General features: G+C 44.3%; 1 protein-coding gene across 1 annotated transcript in view; it reads right to left on the bottom strand.

The window, feature by feature from the left end:
- Positions 1-10,586: 10,586 nt before the first annotated feature.
- Positions 10,587-19,438, bottom strand: part of POLB (DNA polymerase beta) — a gene marked incomplete at both ends in the record, with an annotated part of 40,156 nt that continues 31,304 nt past the window's right edge. Inside the window, 4 exons of the mRNA XM_080709824.1 lie at positions 10,587-10,681; positions 12,441-12,580; positions 13,474-13,538; positions 19,119-19,205. Coding sequence (XP_080565950.1) covers positions 10,587-10,681; positions 12,441-12,580; positions 13,474-13,538; positions 19,119-19,205 — 387 coding nt within the window. The remainder of the gene's footprint in view (positions 10,682-12,440; positions 12,581-13,473; positions 13,539-19,118; positions 19,206-19,438) is intronic.

Here is a 19,438-nt window from a genome sequence, read left to right as displayed (position 1 = left end):
ATTTATATTATTTTTTATTTTTTGCAGTACTGGGGTTGGAACCCAGGGGCATTCTACCTCCAAGCTACACCCCAACCCTATTTTTTATTCTTTATTTTGAGACAGGATCTCACTGAGTTGCAAAGGGTCTCACTAAGTAGCTGAGGCCATCCAGGAACCACGATCTTCCTGTTTCAGCCTCCCAAAAGCAGGGATTACAAGCATGTGCACCACACCTGGCTTATTTTTTATTTTTAAACAGGGTCTCACTAAGTTGCTGAGGCCAGCTTTGACCTTGGGATTCTCCTGTTTCAACCTCTCAAGTACTGGGATTACAGGTATGTGCCCCCATGCTCAGCTTCATGGTGTGTGTGTGTGTGTGTGTGTGTGTGTGTGTGTTGTCAGGGATTGAACCCAGGGGAATTCTACCTCCAAGTTATGTCCCCAAACCTATTTTATTTTATTTTTGTGGCACTAGGGATTGAACCCAGGAGGCATTCTGCCTTCGAGCTATATTCCTAGTCCAATTATTAATTAATTAATTTATTAATTAATTTATTTATTGGTGTTACTGGGGTTCCTGGAAACACTTCTACCTCCGGGATACATTCCCAGACCCTGGAAACAGGGTCTCCTAAGCGAGCACGCGCGGCTGGCTTTGAACCTGCGTGATCCTCCTGTCTCCACCCCCCCAAGCAGGGGATTACAGGCGTGCGCCACCACACCTGGCTATTCTTATTTTGAAACAAGATCTCACTAAGTGAACATCTCATTATTTGTTGAGGCTGGTCATGAACCTGCAGCCCTCCTGTCTCAGCCTCCCAAGTACTGGAGTTACAAGCATGTGCCGCCATGCCCGGCTCCTATTTCATTCTTTATTTGGAAACAGGGTCTTGTTAAGTTGCTGAGGACCTCAATCATTTGAGGCTGTGGTCCTCCTGTCTCAGCCTCCCAAGTACTGACTTTGCAGGTGTATGCCACCATGCCCAGTGAAAGGTGTTTTCTCTTTGCTGTCTCCTCTCACTATCTGAAACAGTTGAAATCTTGGTAGATTTGTTTCTGGCATCTCAGCGTATACTGACTAGCCAGTGTGATTGCTTCTCTCTTGAGCACCCTTAGCTGTGAGAAAGGAGAGCTGGACTCCCTTTCCCCAGTGGAGTACTGGCTGTTGGAGATGCAGGTGATTATCAGAGTTCGCCTTTGATACAGACATCCTGCTTTCCTGCGGCCCTTTGAACTAACTTTGACATGTGATAATTAGGTGGGATTCAACCCTGGAACGGAGGCCTCTCCTATCCAGTCCTTGTTTTGAACTATTGATCAAACGGATTTGAAGGGATTTGTTGAAGCCTGTGTAGGAGGTAGGAAACGGGGTGGGGGGGGAGAAGAGAGCGCTCCTGGCTATAAATAGTTTCAGGAGGGACCTGCTGGTCAGATCTGGCTCCTGCCCTCAGACACCTTCTGTCCTCAGCTGAGCTGTGAGTTCAGAGCTTCGCTGCCTTGAGGAGGCTTCGGGATGGAGCTGGTGTTCCTGCTGGGGCTCAGCTGCCTCCACCTGCCCCTGGCAGCCATGGATCTGGACTCCAATAAAATCAAGAGCTCGACCGTGGTGCACGACACGCAGAAGGTGAGCAGAGAGGGCAGGGCCGCCTGCCCTTGGGGCTGGGCGGCCAAAAGCAAGATGGGCGTCATCGTGAGCCCAAACGAAGGCTTCTTTTTGGAGCAAGCTGAGTTGATTGATGAGCTGGGAGGAACTGAGATCAAATCCAAAGCCTCCACATGAACATAGCAAGGAGCAAAGTAGTTGTTGGGGTCACTGGGCTCTATCTAAATTCGCCTCAAATTTAGGGAGTAAACTAACATTTAGAAAGCTCTGTCATGTCCCAGGCCTTCCAAACCTAGTATCTCATTTAATTCTCCCCACAACTTACCATAGAGAGCACACTTCCTAATTACAGATGAAGAAAAGTCTCAGAAATATTGACTAATTTAACAGCCAGTAAACACGGGAGTAGAAAATATTTGGAGGGCTGGTACTGGGAATTCAATTCAGGGGCATTCTACCTTCAAGGTATACCTCCAGCCCCCCCCTTTTTTTTTTTGGTGGTACTGGGGTTCCTGGAAACCCTTCTACCTCCGGGCTACACTCCCAGACCTATTTTATATTTTTTATTTGGAAACAGGGTCTCTCAAGCCAGCGAGGCTGGCTTTGAACCAGCACGATCCTCCTGTCTCCGCCTCCCAAGCGCGGGGATTACAAGTGTCCGCCACCATGCCCGGCTCCCTTTTTTCTTTTTTAATTTTAAAACAGAGTCTAAGTTGCAGAGGGCCTTGCTAAGTTGTGGAGGCTGGCTGTGAGCCTGGGATCCTCCTGTGTCAGCCTGCCAAGTGTTGGGATTACAGATGTGCCATCACACCCGGCTGGAAGCTAGAATTTAAACACAGGGTGACATGATGCATTTTCATTGTCCCCATCTCACTTCAAAACATTGTTTTAGGGACCTTAAATAGTATGTAGTACATAGAACATATGTACTGTGTCTACATATATGTACACATATGCATAGTATACATGGTACACTATCATATATACTACAGATATTATATGCAGATCGCCAAGACAATGGATACAGTGGCTGAGTAAAACATCAAATAGGAACACTACAGCTGAGTGCATAATGTAATCCCAGCGCTTGGGATGCTGAGACAGTGGAATTGCAGGTTTGAGAAGAGCCTCAGCAGTTTAGCGAGACCCTTAGCAATAGCAAGATCTTGTTTCAAAATAAAAAATAGAAAAGGCTGGGAGTATGGTTTGGAGGTGGAATGTCCCTGGGTTCAACCTCCAGTACTAAAAATAAAATAAATAAATAAATAAATAAATAAATAAATAAATAAAAAGCTCGGTGCAGTGGTGCAGGCCTGTAATCCCAGGACTTGGGAGGCTAAGAAAGAAGAATCTCAGGGTTGAGGCAGCCTTAGCAATTTAGTGAGACTCATTTCAAAATGAAAATAAAATAGTGCTGGCAGTGTAGCTCAGAGGTAGAACTCCACTGGTTTAAATCCACAGTAAAAACAAAAAAACAAGCTGGGCGTGGTGGTGCACGTTTGTAATCCCAGCATTCGGGAGGCTGAGACAGGAGGATCGCAGTTTGTGGCCAGCCTCGGCTAATTAGTGAGGCCCTTGCAACTCAGTGAAACCCTGTTTCAAAATAAAGAATAAAGCCGGGCGTGGTGGTGCACACTTGTAATCCCAGCATTTGGGAGGCTGAGACCAGAGGATCGCGGTTCGCGGACAGCCTCAGCTACTTAGTGAGGCCCTCTGCAACTCAGTGAGACCTGGTTTCAAATTAAGAATAAAAAATAGGGCAGGGGGTGTAGCTCGGAGGTCAAATGCCCCTGGGTTCCATCCCCAGACCCACAAAAACAACAACAACAAAAATAAAGAATAAAAAACAGGGCTGGGGGTGTAGCTCGGAGGGAGAATGCCCCTGGGTTCTATCCCCAATACCACACACAAAAAAAGATAAAATAGCTGGGTGTGGTGGCGCAGGCTTGTAATCCCCTCGCTTGGGAGGCGGAGACAGGAGGATCGCGCTGGTTCGGAGCCAGCCTCGCTGGCTTAAGAGACCCTGTTTCCACATAAAGTTAAAAAATAGGTCTGGGAGTGTAGCCCGTGGGAGTGTAGCCCGGAGGTAGAAGGGCTTCCAGGAACCCCAGTACCACCAAAAAGATAAAATAAATAGGAATGGTACAAACACTAACATATTTAAATTATAGCACAGGTTCCAAAGTTAATAGGTACATATTATAAAATCTCATAGCCATCTGTAAACATGTAGAAAAACATTTCCTACCCTTTTCACAAGGAGCATTGGAAAATCAAATTCTCTTTCTTTCTTTCTTTCTTTCTTTCTTTCTTTTTTTTTTCGGTAATGGAGATGGAAGCCAGGGGCATTTTATCTCTGAGCTATACCCCCAGCGCCTTATTTTTTATTTTTCGTGGTACGGGGGTGGGGGTGGAACCCAGGGGCTACCTCCAGGCTATACTCCCAGACCTATTTTATACTTTATTTGGAAACAGGGTCTCACTAAGTTGCTGAGAGCCTCACTCAGTAGCTGATGCTGGCTTTGAACTTGTGCAATCCTCCTGTCTCAGCCTCCCAAGCGCTGGGATTACAAGCGTGCGCCAACCACGCTTGGCTTTATTCTTTTTCTTTTTTTTTTTTTTTTGGTGGTACTGGGGTTCCTGGAAGCCCTTCTACCTCTGGGCTACACTCCCAGACCTATTTTATACTTTTTTATTTTTGGAAACACTCTCTTAAGCCAGCGTGGCTTTGAACCTGCGCGATCCTCCTGTCTCTGCCTCCCAAGCGTGGGGATTACAAGCGTGCGCCACCACGCCCGGCTTTATTCTTTATTTTGAAACAGGGTCTCATTAAGTTGTGGAGGGCCTCACTAAGTAGCTGAAGCTGGTTGTGAACCACGATCCTCCCATCTCAGCCTCCCAAGTTCTGGGATTACAAGCGTGCGCCACCACACCCGGCATAATACAAATTTTCAAACACAAACAAGTTTTGCAGCACAAGGTCCCCTGCAGGTCACGTGATCTCCCCTTTGGGGGAGAAAAACCAATTACACTGAACAATGAAGATGCCACCTGCACCTGGAACAAAGTCCTCTTCCATCTTGTGTTCCCAGCCTTGTGACAATCTCCCTTCACAGGGTCCACAGTGCAGGTCTGATGAGGACTGCGGTTCTGGAAAGCTCTGCTTCAAGCCTGACAATGAGAAGCCATACTGCGCTGCGTGCCTTGGGAAGCAAAGGAAGTGCCAGCGGACCGAAATGTGCTGCCCGGGGACGCTCTGTCTGCACAGTGAGTGTCCTGAGCCAGCTGCGCGCCCAGAAGGTGCGGCCGGAGGCAGCAGCAGTCTCACAGCTAGCACGTTCCAGGGAGGAACTCCCCAAGGGCTTTCAGAGCCACCGCTGATGAAACACAATGACTTCCTTGCTGGCAACAACTCTTGCCAATGGGTCAGAGATGAGGATTTTTATTTTATTTTGTGGCACTTGTGATTGTACCCAGAGGCATTTTACCTCTGAGTTAAACCCTCAGCCCAATTTTATTTCTTATTTGGAAATAGCATCTCACTTAGTTGAAGAAAGCTTCACTAAGTTGTCAAGGCTGGCTTCAGACCTGTGATTCTAGCGGGGCGTGGTGGCGCACGCTTGTGATCCCAGCGCTTGGGAGGCTGAGACAGGAGGATAGCAAGGGTTTAAAGCCAGCCTCGGCTACTTAGTGAGGCTCTCAGCAACTTAGTGAGACCCTGTTTCCAAATAAAGTATAAAATAGGTCTGTGAGTATAGCCCAGAGGTAGAAAAGCCCCTGGGTTCCACCCCCAGTACCACACACACAAAATCCCGACAACCCCCGCCCCGCCCCCGTGATTCTCCTGTCTCAGCCTTCCAAGTACTGAGATTACATGTGTGTGCCACCATGCCTGGCCGGAGATGAGGATTTCAGAGGAAAGCTTCAAAATGGAATCATATGAATCCTTCCATTTTCAGTCAGATTCTGCTAACTACTCAACTACCATCTTTGACATATGTGAATGTGTAAGTATTTATGGCATGTCCCAGGACTCCAGAAAGTTCTGTATGAACAAGGCAGAGAAGCCGCCACGCTGCCTAATAGTACGGTAACTAGTGTCTGTGGTTCTAGTCCTTGAACTTTATAACGAGTTGTAGCTGCTTGTCCCTCAGATACCTGTACGGCAGTGGAAGATGAAGTCGTGATGTTGGAAAGTCAGGCTCATCACCACCATGGCAACGACACAAAAGGAACAACTAAGCAACTGGTGGAGAAGGAGCCGGACGCTACAACCTCGCAGGGCAGTAAGGGTAAGAGGGGCTCTGAGCACGCGTGACTGAAGGAAAACGCCTTCTTGTGTGGTTGCACACGAGAAACGTGAGGCTCTTAACAACTTAGTGAGGTAGAAAAGCCCCTGGATTCCACCCCCAGTACCACAAAAAAACACCCCACAAAATGTGGTTGCACAGAAAAAACCCACAGAAATGTGGCTGCACACATTACAGGTGTGGTTGCACACACCTGTAATCCCAGTACTTGGGAGGCTGAGACAGGAGGATCACAGGTTCAAGGACAGCCTCAGCAACTTAGTGAGACCCTTAGCAACTTAGTGAGACCCTGTTTCAAAATTTAAAATAATAATAAAAAAGGCTTGGGGCAGAATGCCCCTAGGTTCAATCTCTAGTACCACATACACACAAAAATCTCTTCCCAGCCTTGTCAAGTTAAGCTGAAATTGACTTTATTCTTCTCCACTCCAGGAACAAGTAGAAGGCATATCCTATTCATAATTTCTTCCCTAAGAAGCTTCAGAGACCATGCCAGAGCCCGCAGGCCAGAGGACGGGGGATGGCTGTAATAAGGGCTGGGTAGCAAGAAACCTTTCACTATTTAGATCAACTTCACACACACATGCACACATGCACACACACACGCGCGCACACACACACCCTTCCTTTCTGCAGGTAGCAGCTTCCCTTTCTAGATCCTCAGAATACAAAACAGCAATGGAAGTAGATGGATTAACTTTTCAGCCTTCTACAAAATTCAGTATTTTTTTTGGATGGGTATTTCTTTTTTTTTTTTTTTTTTTTTTTTTTTTTTTTTTTTTTTGGTGGTGGTACTGGGGTTCCTGGAAGCCCTGCTACCTCCGGGCTACACTCGCAGACCTATTTTTACATTTTCATTTTGGAAACAGTGTCTCCTAAGCCAGCGCGCGCGGCTGGCTTCGAACCTGCGCGATCCTCCTGTCTCTGCCTCCCAAGCGCGGGGATTACAAGCGTGCGCCACCACGCCCGGCTTGGATGGGTATTTCTATCAGCATTCTTCATTCTTTAAAACTACAATGACCATGTAACTTAAGGTTTTGGTTTTTTTTTATAGTTTCAGGTTCAGGGCAGGGACCAGGAAGCAGAGAGGGAGGGTACTTGGGCTGTGCGCCTCACATCATGGAGGATAGAAGTGAAAGAGAGGGGGGGAGGGAGGGAGAGAGGGAAAGATAGAGATAGAGATAGAGAGAGAGAGAGAGAGAGAGAGGTGAGTGCACACGCAAGTGAGCACAAGGGGAGCCCTATAGAAGCCCCGAGGTCACCCCCCAGGGACACCCCCCACCACGCTCTGAGCCCAGGCCACCACAGAGAGAAATTCAATATAATGGATTTCTCCACTGCTGAGATTACAACCTCGACTCTATTACATAAACTCCAAACACCAGTGTATAGAGCCAGGCGTGGTGGCGCGCACCTGGAATCCCAGTCCTTAGGAAGCTGAGACAGGGGGAGTGCAGGTTAGAGAACAGCCTCAGCAAGTAGTGATAATCTTATCAACCTAGAGAGACCCTGTTTCCAAGTAAGAAATACAACTGGGCTGGGGGTACGGCTTGAAGGTAAAATGCCAGTATGTTCTACCAGTACTACCAAACAAACACACAAAGAAAAAACACCGGCTCTTCAAAGGGCCACTGTATAGCTGTAACACTGGGTATGGTGGCACACACTTGTTATCCCAGTACTGGGAGGCTGAGAAAGGAGGGTCAAAGGTTTGAGGCTAACCTCAGAAATTTAGCAAGGACCTACTTAAAAATAAAAAGTTAAAAAAGGCTGAGGAGGGGGTAGCCTCGTGGCGAACTACCCCTGGGTTCAACCTCCAGTACCACACACACACAATTTTTTTTTTTAGAAAATTATAGTTTTAAATTCTAATCGTTAACATCCATAATGTAGGCAGAATGTTTAAAAGTGATGACTTGGCCATTCTTATCTCTTTGGGTTGCCTGGTCCCTCTATACTGTCTGTCTCTACCACCATAAATCCCACTTGATAAAACTTCCCTGAATGATACTTCTTAGATTTCTCAAGACTGAAATCCCATCTCTTTGAGGAACGTCTTCACTAAGACAAACAAGTGTCTGTTGGGTCAGGCTGGGACCCCCTCTCCGTCACTGCCTTCCGTGGTCCGGGGCTCCGTCTGCGCTGCCCTGTCAGGTCCCACAGTCCTGGATCCCTGACCTCGGCCTGCTGCTCCCGCCCCCTGAGCTGCTTCCCCACCCCAGCCCTTCTCAATCTTGTTACAGGAGACAAAGGAAAGAGCTGCCACACGAATGTTGACTGTGAACCTGGACTTTGCTGTGCTCGTCATTTCTGGAGTAAAATCTGTAAACCAGTCCTATCAGAGGGACAGGTCTGCTCTGGCAGAGCGCACAGCGACACTGCGCCAGTTCTGGAACTCTTCCAGCGCTGTGACTGCCGTCCTGGGCTAGTATGTCGAAGCAATGGGACTGACAGTGAACAACAGATGCGGTTAAGAATCTGCCAGAAAATGGAAAAAGCTGTAAGCACTTCGCCATAGCAAGAAGCCTCACGGTACTCAAGTAGAATCTCACACGCTAATTTAAACATCTCCTAAGATCAGATCCTGTAAGCAACAGAAATAGCCTGAAACTAGAAAATTATAAGATGCTATATGTGGATGAATGGAAACTAGCTTTGGCTTTTTGTCTATTGCTCCAGAAAGCAGATGTTATTCTACAGTCAAAATAAAATAATGACGATGATAATTCTGACCTATAATCTCAAATCTTATTTTTAAATTTTTTTTTGTGTGTGTGGGTCTGGGGATGGAACCCAGGGGCATTTGACCTCCAAGCTATACCCACTGCCCTATTTTTTATTCTTTATTTTGAAACAGGGTCTCACTAAATTGCAGAGGGCCTCACTAAGTAGCTGAGGCTGTCGGCGAACTGCAATCCTCCAGTCTCAGCCTCCCAAATGCTGGGATTACAAGCGTGTGCCACCATGCCCAGCTTATCTCAAATCTTTAAAATATTAAAATTGTATATATTTAGGGTATACAAGGTGGTGTGTGTGTGTGTGTGTGTGTGTGTGTGTGTGTGTGTGTGTGTGAAATTGGGAATTGAACCCAAGGGCATTCTACCTCTGAGCTATACTCCTAACCCTATTAAATTTTTTTTTTTTTTTTAATTTGGAACAGGGTCTCACTAAGTAGTTGTGAAGGGCCTCACTAATTAGCTGCGGCTTGCCTCTAACCTGTGATCCTTCTTTCTCTGCAACTTAGTGAGACCTTATTTCAAAATAAAGAATAAAAATAGGGCAGGGGTGTAGCTCGGAGGTTGAATGCCCCTGGGTTCCATCCCAGACCCACCAAAAAAAAAAAAAAAAAAAAAAAAAATAGGGCTGGGGTGTAGCGTGGAGGTAGAATGCTCCTGAGTTCAATCCCCAGTACTGCAAAAAAGAAAAAGATTCAAAGGTAATAACTTTCTTATGTTTAGATCTATCCAAGTAACGAAGCATTTTCACATATTTTGTTTTCAGTAACTTTACTAGCCATTTGATAACTTTTTGTATTTTATACTTACCTAATTTTTGTATTTTAAAGTTGAGGCTTTAGAGGAGTGTTTTTACTTTTTACTTACACATTTTGACCATTTGTATTTAAAGTTACCTCAGAGGAAAACTTAGGAATGAAATTTTTGTTTGAGGTTTAGGAGCCATACTTTATGCCTATCAAAAGTAGACTTTGCTGCTGGGCGTGGCGGCACACACCTATAATCCCAGTACTTGGGAGGCTGAGACAGAAGGATTGCAGGTTCAAGACCAGCTTTAGAGACTTAGTGAGATTCCCGGCAACCTGGTAAGACTGGTTTCAAAACAAAAAATAAAGCTGGGTGTTGTGGCGCACCCTTGTAATCCCAGTACCTGGGAGGCTGAGACAGGAGGATCTTCGAAGCCAGTCTCAGCAACTTAGTGAGACCCTGTTTCCAAATAAAATATTAAAAAAAAAATAGGTCTGGTTGTGTAGCCCAGAGGTAGAAGGCCCCTAGGTTCCATCCCCAGTACCACTAAATAAATAAATAAATAAGTAAGTAAATAAATAAATAAATAAATAAGAAAGACTGGGGATGTAGCCTGGAGATAGAATGCCTTTATGTTCAATTCCCAGTACCACCACAAACAAAACAAAACAATAACAACAACAAAAACCAAAAACAGAGGAATTTGCTTAGGAAACTTTTCTAGTGGATGCCAAACAAGTATCACAGATTTAACTTAAGATATAAACCATACCTCTGTTATTCTATTTAAGTTACAGGCACATATTACAAAATAGGATATAGACCAAAGAAAAAATTAAAAGTATGAAGGTCTCTAAGTTTCTAAAAAATACTGAACCATCTTCCAGAGACCTGACTTAACTGTCTTGTGATCAAAAATAGAATAAAATTCAGTGGAGTACTGTGGTTTATAGACAGAGCAGACAACCTCATCTCATCTCTACCCATAATGAAGTGTGATTATGAATATAATATGAAATTTAAACTAAACACATTTGCCAAAAAGAAATTAGAATATCATCCATAAAAGCAAGAGGTTTTATTGACTACAATGCAAGCTAAGCAAAAAGGAGAAACATAGTTTAAAACACCAAAGACCCTTACATAGCAAAGGTTAAGAAATAAATTAAGAGCCCGGTGGGCGGGCGTGGCTGGGAGGAAGAGCAGGTGTCATTCACTGCGGTCCTTGGGTTCCCGGTACTTCCACTGGATGTAGTCAAAGATGTCTCTCTCGCTGTCCACGGGCAGGGGCTCTCCAGCAACTCCTGCAAGTAGGGAGGGGGAAAAGGTGCACTTTAGGAGCCAGAATGGGAATCCAGACATTATTATAACTATTATTATTTCTTTGTTTTTTGTGGTACTGAAGACTGAACCTAGGGGCATTCTACCTCTGAGCTACACCCCTGGCCCTCCTATTTTTTATTCTGAAACAGGGCCTCACTGAGTTGCAGAGGGCCTCACTAAGTTGCTGAAGCTGTCCCTGAACCTGTGATCCTCCTGTCTCAGCCTCACAAGTACTGGCATTACAAGCATGCGCCACAACACTTGGCTTACCATTATTATTTTGTACTGGGGGTTGAACTCAGGGGCATTCTACCTCTGAGCTATATTCCCAGCCTTTTTTAGTTTTTATTTTGAAACAGGGTCTGGCTAAGTTGATGAGAGTCTGCTGAGGCTGGCTCGAAGCTGTGATGCCCCTGTGTCAGCCTCCCAAGTACTGGGATTACAGGCCTGCATCACCACACCTGGCTTCTAGTTAGCTCCTTTGCAACTCTAAATGTTCTTGGACCAGCAACACTGGCATTATGTGGGCACTTACTAGAAATGCAAAATCTTGAGCTCCACTCCAAGGCCACAGAATCAGAACCGCATTCAGTCAGGCCCCGAGTGATTAGTGCGCAGTGAACTGTGAGCGCACGGCCCTTGTCTTGCCAGCATGAAAGCCCTATCTTTTATTTTAGGACAAATGGCAAAAATTCAGCCTAGCAGAGGACAGTAAATCACAAGGCAGATTGTGAAGTGTAAACAAGACCTATAAAGCATAGATTACCACACTGGAGACTGAAAAAGGAGGGTCACAGATATGAGGACAGCCTCAGCAGTTCAGTGAGACTCTCCCAACCTACTGAGGAAAACAAAACGTAACAAGGGCTGGGGTGGAGCCTGGAGGCAGAGCGCCTGAGTTCAATCCCCAGCGCCGCACAAACAAGAACATAGACTAAGCAATTCTTAGTCTTTAAACTTAAAAGCTTGTGGCCTCGGGGAGCAAGCTTTGAGCAACACTACAAGTGGTGATACCCAAGTTCCTTGGAAGTCTTAAAGAGACATAAAAACAAAACCCAGAGCTCTTTTACACTATAAGATTTGGGGGTGGGGGTACTGGGAATTGAACTCAGGGGCACTCTGCCTCTGAGCTACATTCCTAGCCCTATTGTACTTTTTGTTTTAAAACAGGGTCTCACCAAATTGCTGAGGCTGGCCTTAAGCCTGTGATCCTCCTCTCTCAGCCTCCCAAGTACTGAGACTCTAGGCATGTGCCCGCACACCCAGGAAGAATAAAAATATTTTTCTGTGTGTGATACTGGGGATTGAACCCAGGGGATTTCTACCTCTGAGTCACAGTCCCAGCCCTATATTATATCCTTTATTTTGAAACAGGGTCTCACTAAGTTGCGGAGGGCCTCACTACGTAACTGAGGGCTGGCTGTGATCCTCTGATCCTCCTGTCTCAGCCTCCCAAGTACTGGGTTACAAGCATAAGATCTTTAGATGCGCACTCTAGGTAGGGCTAGGTCTGCTCTAACAGAGTAGAGGGACCCGGGACTTGCTGCGTCACTGAGTCTGGGAACACCTGTGGAGTCAAGTCCCTTTCCTTGCCTGAGGTCTAACAATACAAAGAAACCACCTTTAGCTGGCAGAATTATTTGAGGCTTTTTAGGGAAACTACATTTGCTAACAAGATACTGCAAACAGCTTTCTTTTCAGATGACAGCGACCAAATCCAAGACAGTGACCAGCACCCACCGGTGACCCCCAAGGGTCGGATGGAGTATTCGTTGATGGTGAAGCCCTTTTCCAGGGCGTGCGCTCTCATGTTCTTATTGAAGATATCGCTCCCCGTGAAGTACAGAACGCCACAGTAATACTGATCCTTTGGGATCAGCCTAAAATAAAACAGAGTTTTTACTATACATATCAAAAGCAGCAAATACAGAATCCTAATATAATGAGAAACAAAATGCCTCAAACAAGTCTATGTGGTCTAAGAACCTCAAGAGACTATCAGTTTAACCACTCAGATCACCCAGTCTTGCAACGTGTTTACAGTTTAGCAAAGCTGGCTCTGTTTGAAGTGTGCAGAAATGAATTCTCACTTATTATAACTCGCGCTCACACAGGAAACGACTTCTGAGCTGTGGAAGGCATCGTGGTAAGGTGTAAGTCTAGAGAAAATCTACAGCTTTCTGTACATAGTCATTATTCTATTTTTTTTTTTCTTGTACTAAGATTGAACCCAGGGACATTCTACCTCTAAGCTATACCCCCTATTTTACTTTTTATTTTGAAATAGGGTCTCCCTAAGTTGCTGAGACTAGCCTTAAACCCGTGAAACCTGTGATTCTCCTGTTTCAGCCTCCCAGATATTGGGATTACCACCACACCCAGCTAGTCATTATGTTTTCTGTTTGTTTTGTGGTCTTGGGATCAAACCCAGGAACATACCACCCCTGAGATATAACCCCAGTCTCATTTTTAAATTTTTAAACAAGGTCTCACTAAGCTGCAGAGGGCCTCACTATAAATTTCTGAGGCTTGCCTCCAACCTGTAATCCTCCTGTCCCAGCCTCCCAAGTACTGGGATTACAGGCATGCACTACCATGCCCAGCTTCATTATTTATTATATATTTCAGGCTAAACATTGTACTTGGCAGGAACATATTGTCCTTCTGAATAAAAAGGGGTTCTAGACGTATATGTTAGCTTTGAGACAGAGGGAGGAGCAAAAAGGATTTAAGAAGGGAAAGTTAATGTCAGCAACAAAGTTTTAGAGTATACCTGATGTCAATCCTTCTGTGTGGATATTCCTTTTCATCAGTCTTACTCGGAAGCTGGCAAACACCCTAAAACAGACATTTTAAAGAATGTTGAAAGATATGAGTTAATTGTTAAACATAAGGTCATTTATGCTTTTTTTTTTTTTTTTTTTTAACAGTACTGGAGATGGAACCCAGTGGCATTCTACCTCTGAGCCACACACCAGCCCTATTTTTTTTTTTGTGCCGGTCTGGTCTGGGGATGGAACTCAGGGGCATTCGACCTCTCAGCTATACCCCCCGCCTTTTTTTTTTTTTTTTTTTTTTGCGGTACTGGGGATGGAATCCAGGGGCTTTCTACCTTCAAGCTGCACCCCCAGCCCTATTTTTTCTTTATTTTGAAACAGGGTCTCACTGAGTTGCAGAGGGCCTCACTAAGTAGCTGAGGCTGTCCAAGAACCGCGATCTCCGGTCTCAGCCTCCCGAAGGCTGGGATTCCAAGCGTGTGCCACCACGCCCGGCTCATTTTTGCTTTTAATGGCAGCAGTTTTAGAATTCCAAGCCCTCTCAACTTAGCAGCTTCTTTAAGCTATAAATTAGTACCACCTTCCCAGTATATTTTATAATAACTTGAGAACTATATGAAGCAGTACACGAGGGTCCCAGCCATATGAATTTGGCCTATATATGGCTCTAAACAAGAAATTAATAAAGAAAAACATTAAACGTGAAAGACAAAAACCAAAATAAATGGGATAAAAAAAAAAAAACCACTGGGAAGAAATAATGATTATGCTGGAGGAAGAAACCAAAAAGCTGCCAGTCACATTCCAGACAATAAAGACATTGGATCCATGAAACAGAGGCCGAATGTGACAGAGAAACAGCGCTCAGGAAAGGCTTAAATATAACAGAAAAAAAAGAGTTGAAGGAGCCGGGCGTGGGGGCGCACGCTGGTAATCCCCGCGCTTGGGAGGCGGACACAGGAGGATCGCGCAGGTTCGAGGCCAGCCGCGCTGGTTTAAGAGACCGTTTCCAAATAAAATATAAAATAGGTCTGGGAGTGTAGCCCGGAGGTAGAAGGGTTCCATCCCCAGTACCACCAAAATGATAATAATTAATAAATAAAAAATAAAAGATAATAAAATTAAAGGGTCTTTTTTCTCCTACAGGTAAGGTTTCATTATACTCCAGTTTTCAAAAAAAAAAAAAAAAAAAGAAAGAAAAAAGAAAAAATCAGCAAAGCTTATTTTGTCACCTTTCCCTTTCCAGGAAAATGGGCAACATTTTATTTCTGGACTGGAGAGCAACCCATACGTAAGTATAGATACAACATTCCAAATCGGAAGTGTCTAATTCACACTCTAAGAACAGTCTTCTGGTCCTAAATAAAGAGCAGTGAAGTTAGGACACATGTCACTAAAATCCATACTTTTTCACTCAGTGAAACAGAAATTAAAATCTAAAATGAGTATTTTAGCTGGGCATGGTGGCACATACCTATAATCTTAGTACTTAGGAGGCTCAGACAGGAGGATCGCAGGTTCAAGGACAGCCTCAGCAACTTAGTGAAACACTCAGCAACTTAAAGAGATCCTGTTCTAAAATTAAAAAAAATGATAAAAGGGCTGGCGTGTAGCTCAGAGGTAGATGGCCCCAGGGTTCAATCCACAGTACAAAATGAATATGAATTTTTAAAACTGTTCTTGGTACTGGGGATTATTTAGTTGTTAAGTAATTAATTTATTAGTACTAGAGACTGAACCCAGAAGCATTCTCTCTCTGAGCTACACTATCAGCCCTACTTTGATTTTTATTTTGAAACAGGGTCTCACTAGATTGATGAGTCTTATTACTTGCTGAGGCTGTTCCTGAACCTACAGTTCTCCTGTCTCAGCCTCCCAAGTATTAGGATTACAAGCATGTGCCACCATACTTGGCTTGGTACTAGGGATGGAAGAGAGGAATTCTACCTTTTTTATTTTAAACAGAGTCTTGCTAAGTTGCCAAGGCTGGCCTCTAACCTGTGATCCTCCTGTGTTAGCCTCCAAAGTACTGGGATTTAGGTATGTTCCACCATGCCTGGCTTAAAATTGATATTTTCTTTAGCTGTTTCTATGTCTGGAAGAGTATTAATATTATTTTTTGTTTGTATAGTGCTGGGGATTGAATTCAAGTATTTTACTTCTGAGCTACGCTCCGGCCCTATTTATTTTTATTTTGAAACAGGGTCTTACTAGGTTGATGAGAGTCTCACTACTTGCTGAGGTTGTCCTGGAACTTGCCATCCTTCTGTCTCAGCCTCCCAAGTACTAGGATTATATGCATGCACCACCACGCCTGGCTTGTAAGATTAATAAAGACAAAATATGAGCCGGGCGTGGTGGCGCACGCTTGTAATCCCCGCGCTTGGAAGGCAGAGACAGGAGGATCGCGCAGGTTCGAAGCCAGCCGTGCGCGCTGGTTTAGGAGACCCTGTTTCCAAATAAAAATGTAAAAATAGGTCTGGGAGTGTAGCCCCGAGGTAGAAGGGCTTCCAGGAACCCCAGTACCACAAAAAAAAAAAAAAAAAAAAAGACAAAATACGAAACATACCTTCTTAGGCATTAACCAGTTCAAATGGGTCAGAATGATTTCCATCTGCGATACCATGTGGTCTCCCAAGGGACAGGGATTTCTGGAGGCCACAAGCAACAATCTTGCTGTTTGTCATAACAGCAACAGGGTCACATTTACTATTCACCTTTGTTCCTTTCCTCAAGGCTAATTTTATTTCCTGGACTTTTTCTAAAGTGCCAAAGTTGAAGAATTTTTCTGCATTATTGTAAACTCCCCATTAGGTTGAATGTATTAGTTTCCTTTGGTATCTAAATCGGGTAGCTTCCAGCCAGACATGGTGGTGCACACTTGTAATCGCAGTATTAGGGAGGCTGAGATAGGAGGATCACGGTTCACAGCCAGCCTCAGCTACTTAGTGAGGCCCTCTGCAACTCAGTGAGACCCTGTTTCAAAGTAAAGAATGAAAAACAGGGCTTGGCTATAGTTCAGAGGTAGAACGCCCCTGGGTTTAAACCTACTGCTGCAACAACAACAAAACAAAACAAACAAAAAAAATTGAGTAGCTTCTTTGAGTGAAATAAAGCCTTTCATCTCCTCAGAGTAGTCAAGGTGTTTTCTATTGTCCCTTGAATTCTTGTATAGATATTCCACAGAAAAATTTCTTGATGGTAGAGATTAAACCCTGGAGCATTCTACCTTAAAGCTATGGCCCCAATGTTATTATTAATTTTTTTTAATGAAATACAGTTTCACTAAGTTCCTGAGGCTGGCCTTGAACCTGTTTTAGCCTACCAAATAATGCCAAGCTAAATTTTAAAAGCGTATCCTGAAGCACATTCAAAACTCTATCTTTTATTTTCTCTCCCTCCCTCCCTCTCTCCCTTCCTTCCTTTTTTTTTTTTTTTTTTTTTTTTTTTTTTTTTTTGGTGGCACTGGGGATGGAACCCAGGGGCACTGTACCTCCGAGCTACATCCCCTGCCCTATATTTTGAAACAGGGTCTCACTAAGTTGTAGAGAGCCTCACTACATTGCTGAGGCTGTCCATGAACCGTGATCCTCTGGGCTCAGACTCCCAAATGGTGGGATTACAAGTGTGCGCCACCACGCCCGGCTTTAGTCTTTTTACTTTGAAACAGGGTCTCACAGAGTTGCGAAGGGCCTTGCTAAGTAGCTGAGGCTGTCTGTGAACCGTGATATTCTGGTCTCAGCCCCTGAATGCTAGGATTACAAGTGTGTGCCACCACGCCCAGCTTCTTCTTCTTCCTTTTTTTTTTTTTTTTTTTAATGGTACGGGGATGGAATCCAGGGCATTTTAATTCTGAGCTACATCCCCAGGGCTACTTTATTTTTATTTGGAAACAGGGTCTCACAAAGTTGCAAAGGCCGAGTTGCTAAGGAACCTGTCATCTTCTTGTTTCAGCCTTCTAAGTACTGGAATTACAAGTGTGTGCCATCATGCCTGGCTCAAACCCTATTTTTTTTTTTTTTTTTTTTTTTTACTTCTAGGCTATACTCCCAGACCTATTTTATATTTTATTTGGAAATGGTCTCACTAAGTAGCTGAGGTTGGCTTCGAACCTGTGTGATCCTCTTATCTCAGGCGCTGGGATTACAAGCGTGCCACCACGCCTGGCTCAAACCTTTTTTTTTTGGGGGGGTGGTACTGGGGTTCCTGGAAGCCCTTCTACCTCTGGGCTACACTCCCAGACCTATTTTTACATTTTTTTAAAATTTGGAAACAGGGTCTCCTAAGCCAGAGCGCACGGCTGGCTTCGAACCTGCGCGATCCTCCTGTCTCTACCTCCCAAGCGCAGGGATTACAAGCGTGCGCCACCACGCCCGGCTCAAACCCTATTTTTAATGCTATCTTATGCCTATATACTTCTGGGCAGATACAAAAGAACAAATCATAGTTTTTATGTTTATTTTTGTTTTTTAGTATTGGAAAGTGAACCCAGAGGCATTTTACCTCTGAGCTACACCCCAACCTTTTTTATTCTTTTATTTTAAAACAGGGTCTCTAAGTTGTTAAGGCTGGCCTCAAGCCTGTGATCCTCCTGTATTAGCCTCCCAAGTACTTGGATTATATGTGAGCCACCGTGCCTAGACAAATCATAGATTTAATTGACAAAGACTGATAAAACCTTTTTGTCCTTCCCAAATGAAACTCTTTCAAAAATATTCTTAAAGTGTGATTAACTTAGGCAATACACTGTCACAGCCCATTAAAATCATTATAATCCCAGCATTCAGGAGGCCGAGACAGGAAGATCATGTTCACGGACAGCCTCAGCTACTTAGTGAGGCCCCTTGCAACTCAGTGAGACCCAGTTTCAAAATAAAGAATAAAAAAATAGGGCTGAGGGTGTAGCTCGGAGGTAGAGTACCCCGGGGTTCAATCCTTAGTACTGAAAAAGAAAATTATATCTATTTTGACAGTACAGATGACTTATAAATGAAGTTTAAAAGAAAATTCTTGAGCTGGGCATGGTGGCATATGTGTGTAATCTCAGTGACCCTATTGGGAGCTTGAAACAGGAGGATCAGAAGTTCGAAGCCGGTCTCAGAAACTCAGTGAGGCTCTCAACAATTTAGGGAGACTGTCCCAAATAAAAAATGAAACAGGGCTGTGTATATAGCTTGGAGGTAAAATGCCCCTGGGTTCAATCCTAAGTACCAGTACATACATACACACATATGTACATAAATCTAATTCACTAAAATGTTTGTAGAAGCTGGGCATGATGGCGCATACTTTTTATCTCAGTACCTGGGAAGCTGAGACCGGAGGATCACAAGTTCACGGCCAACCTCAGCTACTCAGTGAGATCCTGCTTCAAAATAAAGAATAAAGAATAGGGCTGGGGGTGTGGCTCAGAGGGAGATGCCTTGTGTTCAACCCACAGTTCCAAGGGGGGGTATTGTAGAGTAGCTATGAGAATCAGGTATTCTGTTTATTACTTTTCTCTTAGGTCTTAAGGATGTTTTACTTGTTGACCGTAATACAAAGAACACGTAATACAAAGTGTGTGTGACCACACACTAAGAATAGTTACTCCACAGTCTCCAAGGGTTTTTCAGATGTGCTAACTCAAATGAGTACTTACCATGAACTTTGTTTCACCCTTTGACAGTGTGTCTGTAATAAAATGGACCTTTTGTAACTGCTCCACAACTCGGTGTAATAGCTTTGGCTGTAGAATCATTGTAGAATTATAATCAGGGAATAAGAAAAAGAGCAATTACTGTTACTCTGTTATATCAAAACAACAATAATTTTCCTTCCTCCTTCCCTTCCTTCCTTGTGTTAGGGCCTTGTGCATGACAAGTATGTACTCTACCACTGAACTACACCCCCAGACCCAAACTACTTTTTTTTGTGTGTGTGTGTGTGTGGTACTAGGGATGGAACCCAGGGGCCTTCTAC

Source organism: Muscardinus avellanarius (genome assembly GCF_963383645.1).
Source record: "Muscardinus avellanarius genome assembly, chromosome: 14".
Classification (NCBI taxonomy): domain Eukaryota; kingdom Metazoa; phylum Chordata; class Mammalia; order Rodentia; family Gliridae; genus Muscardinus; species Muscardinus avellanarius.
Note: the sequence above shows the minus strand (reverse complement) of the source record. Positions and strands in the feature narration are given on the sequence as shown.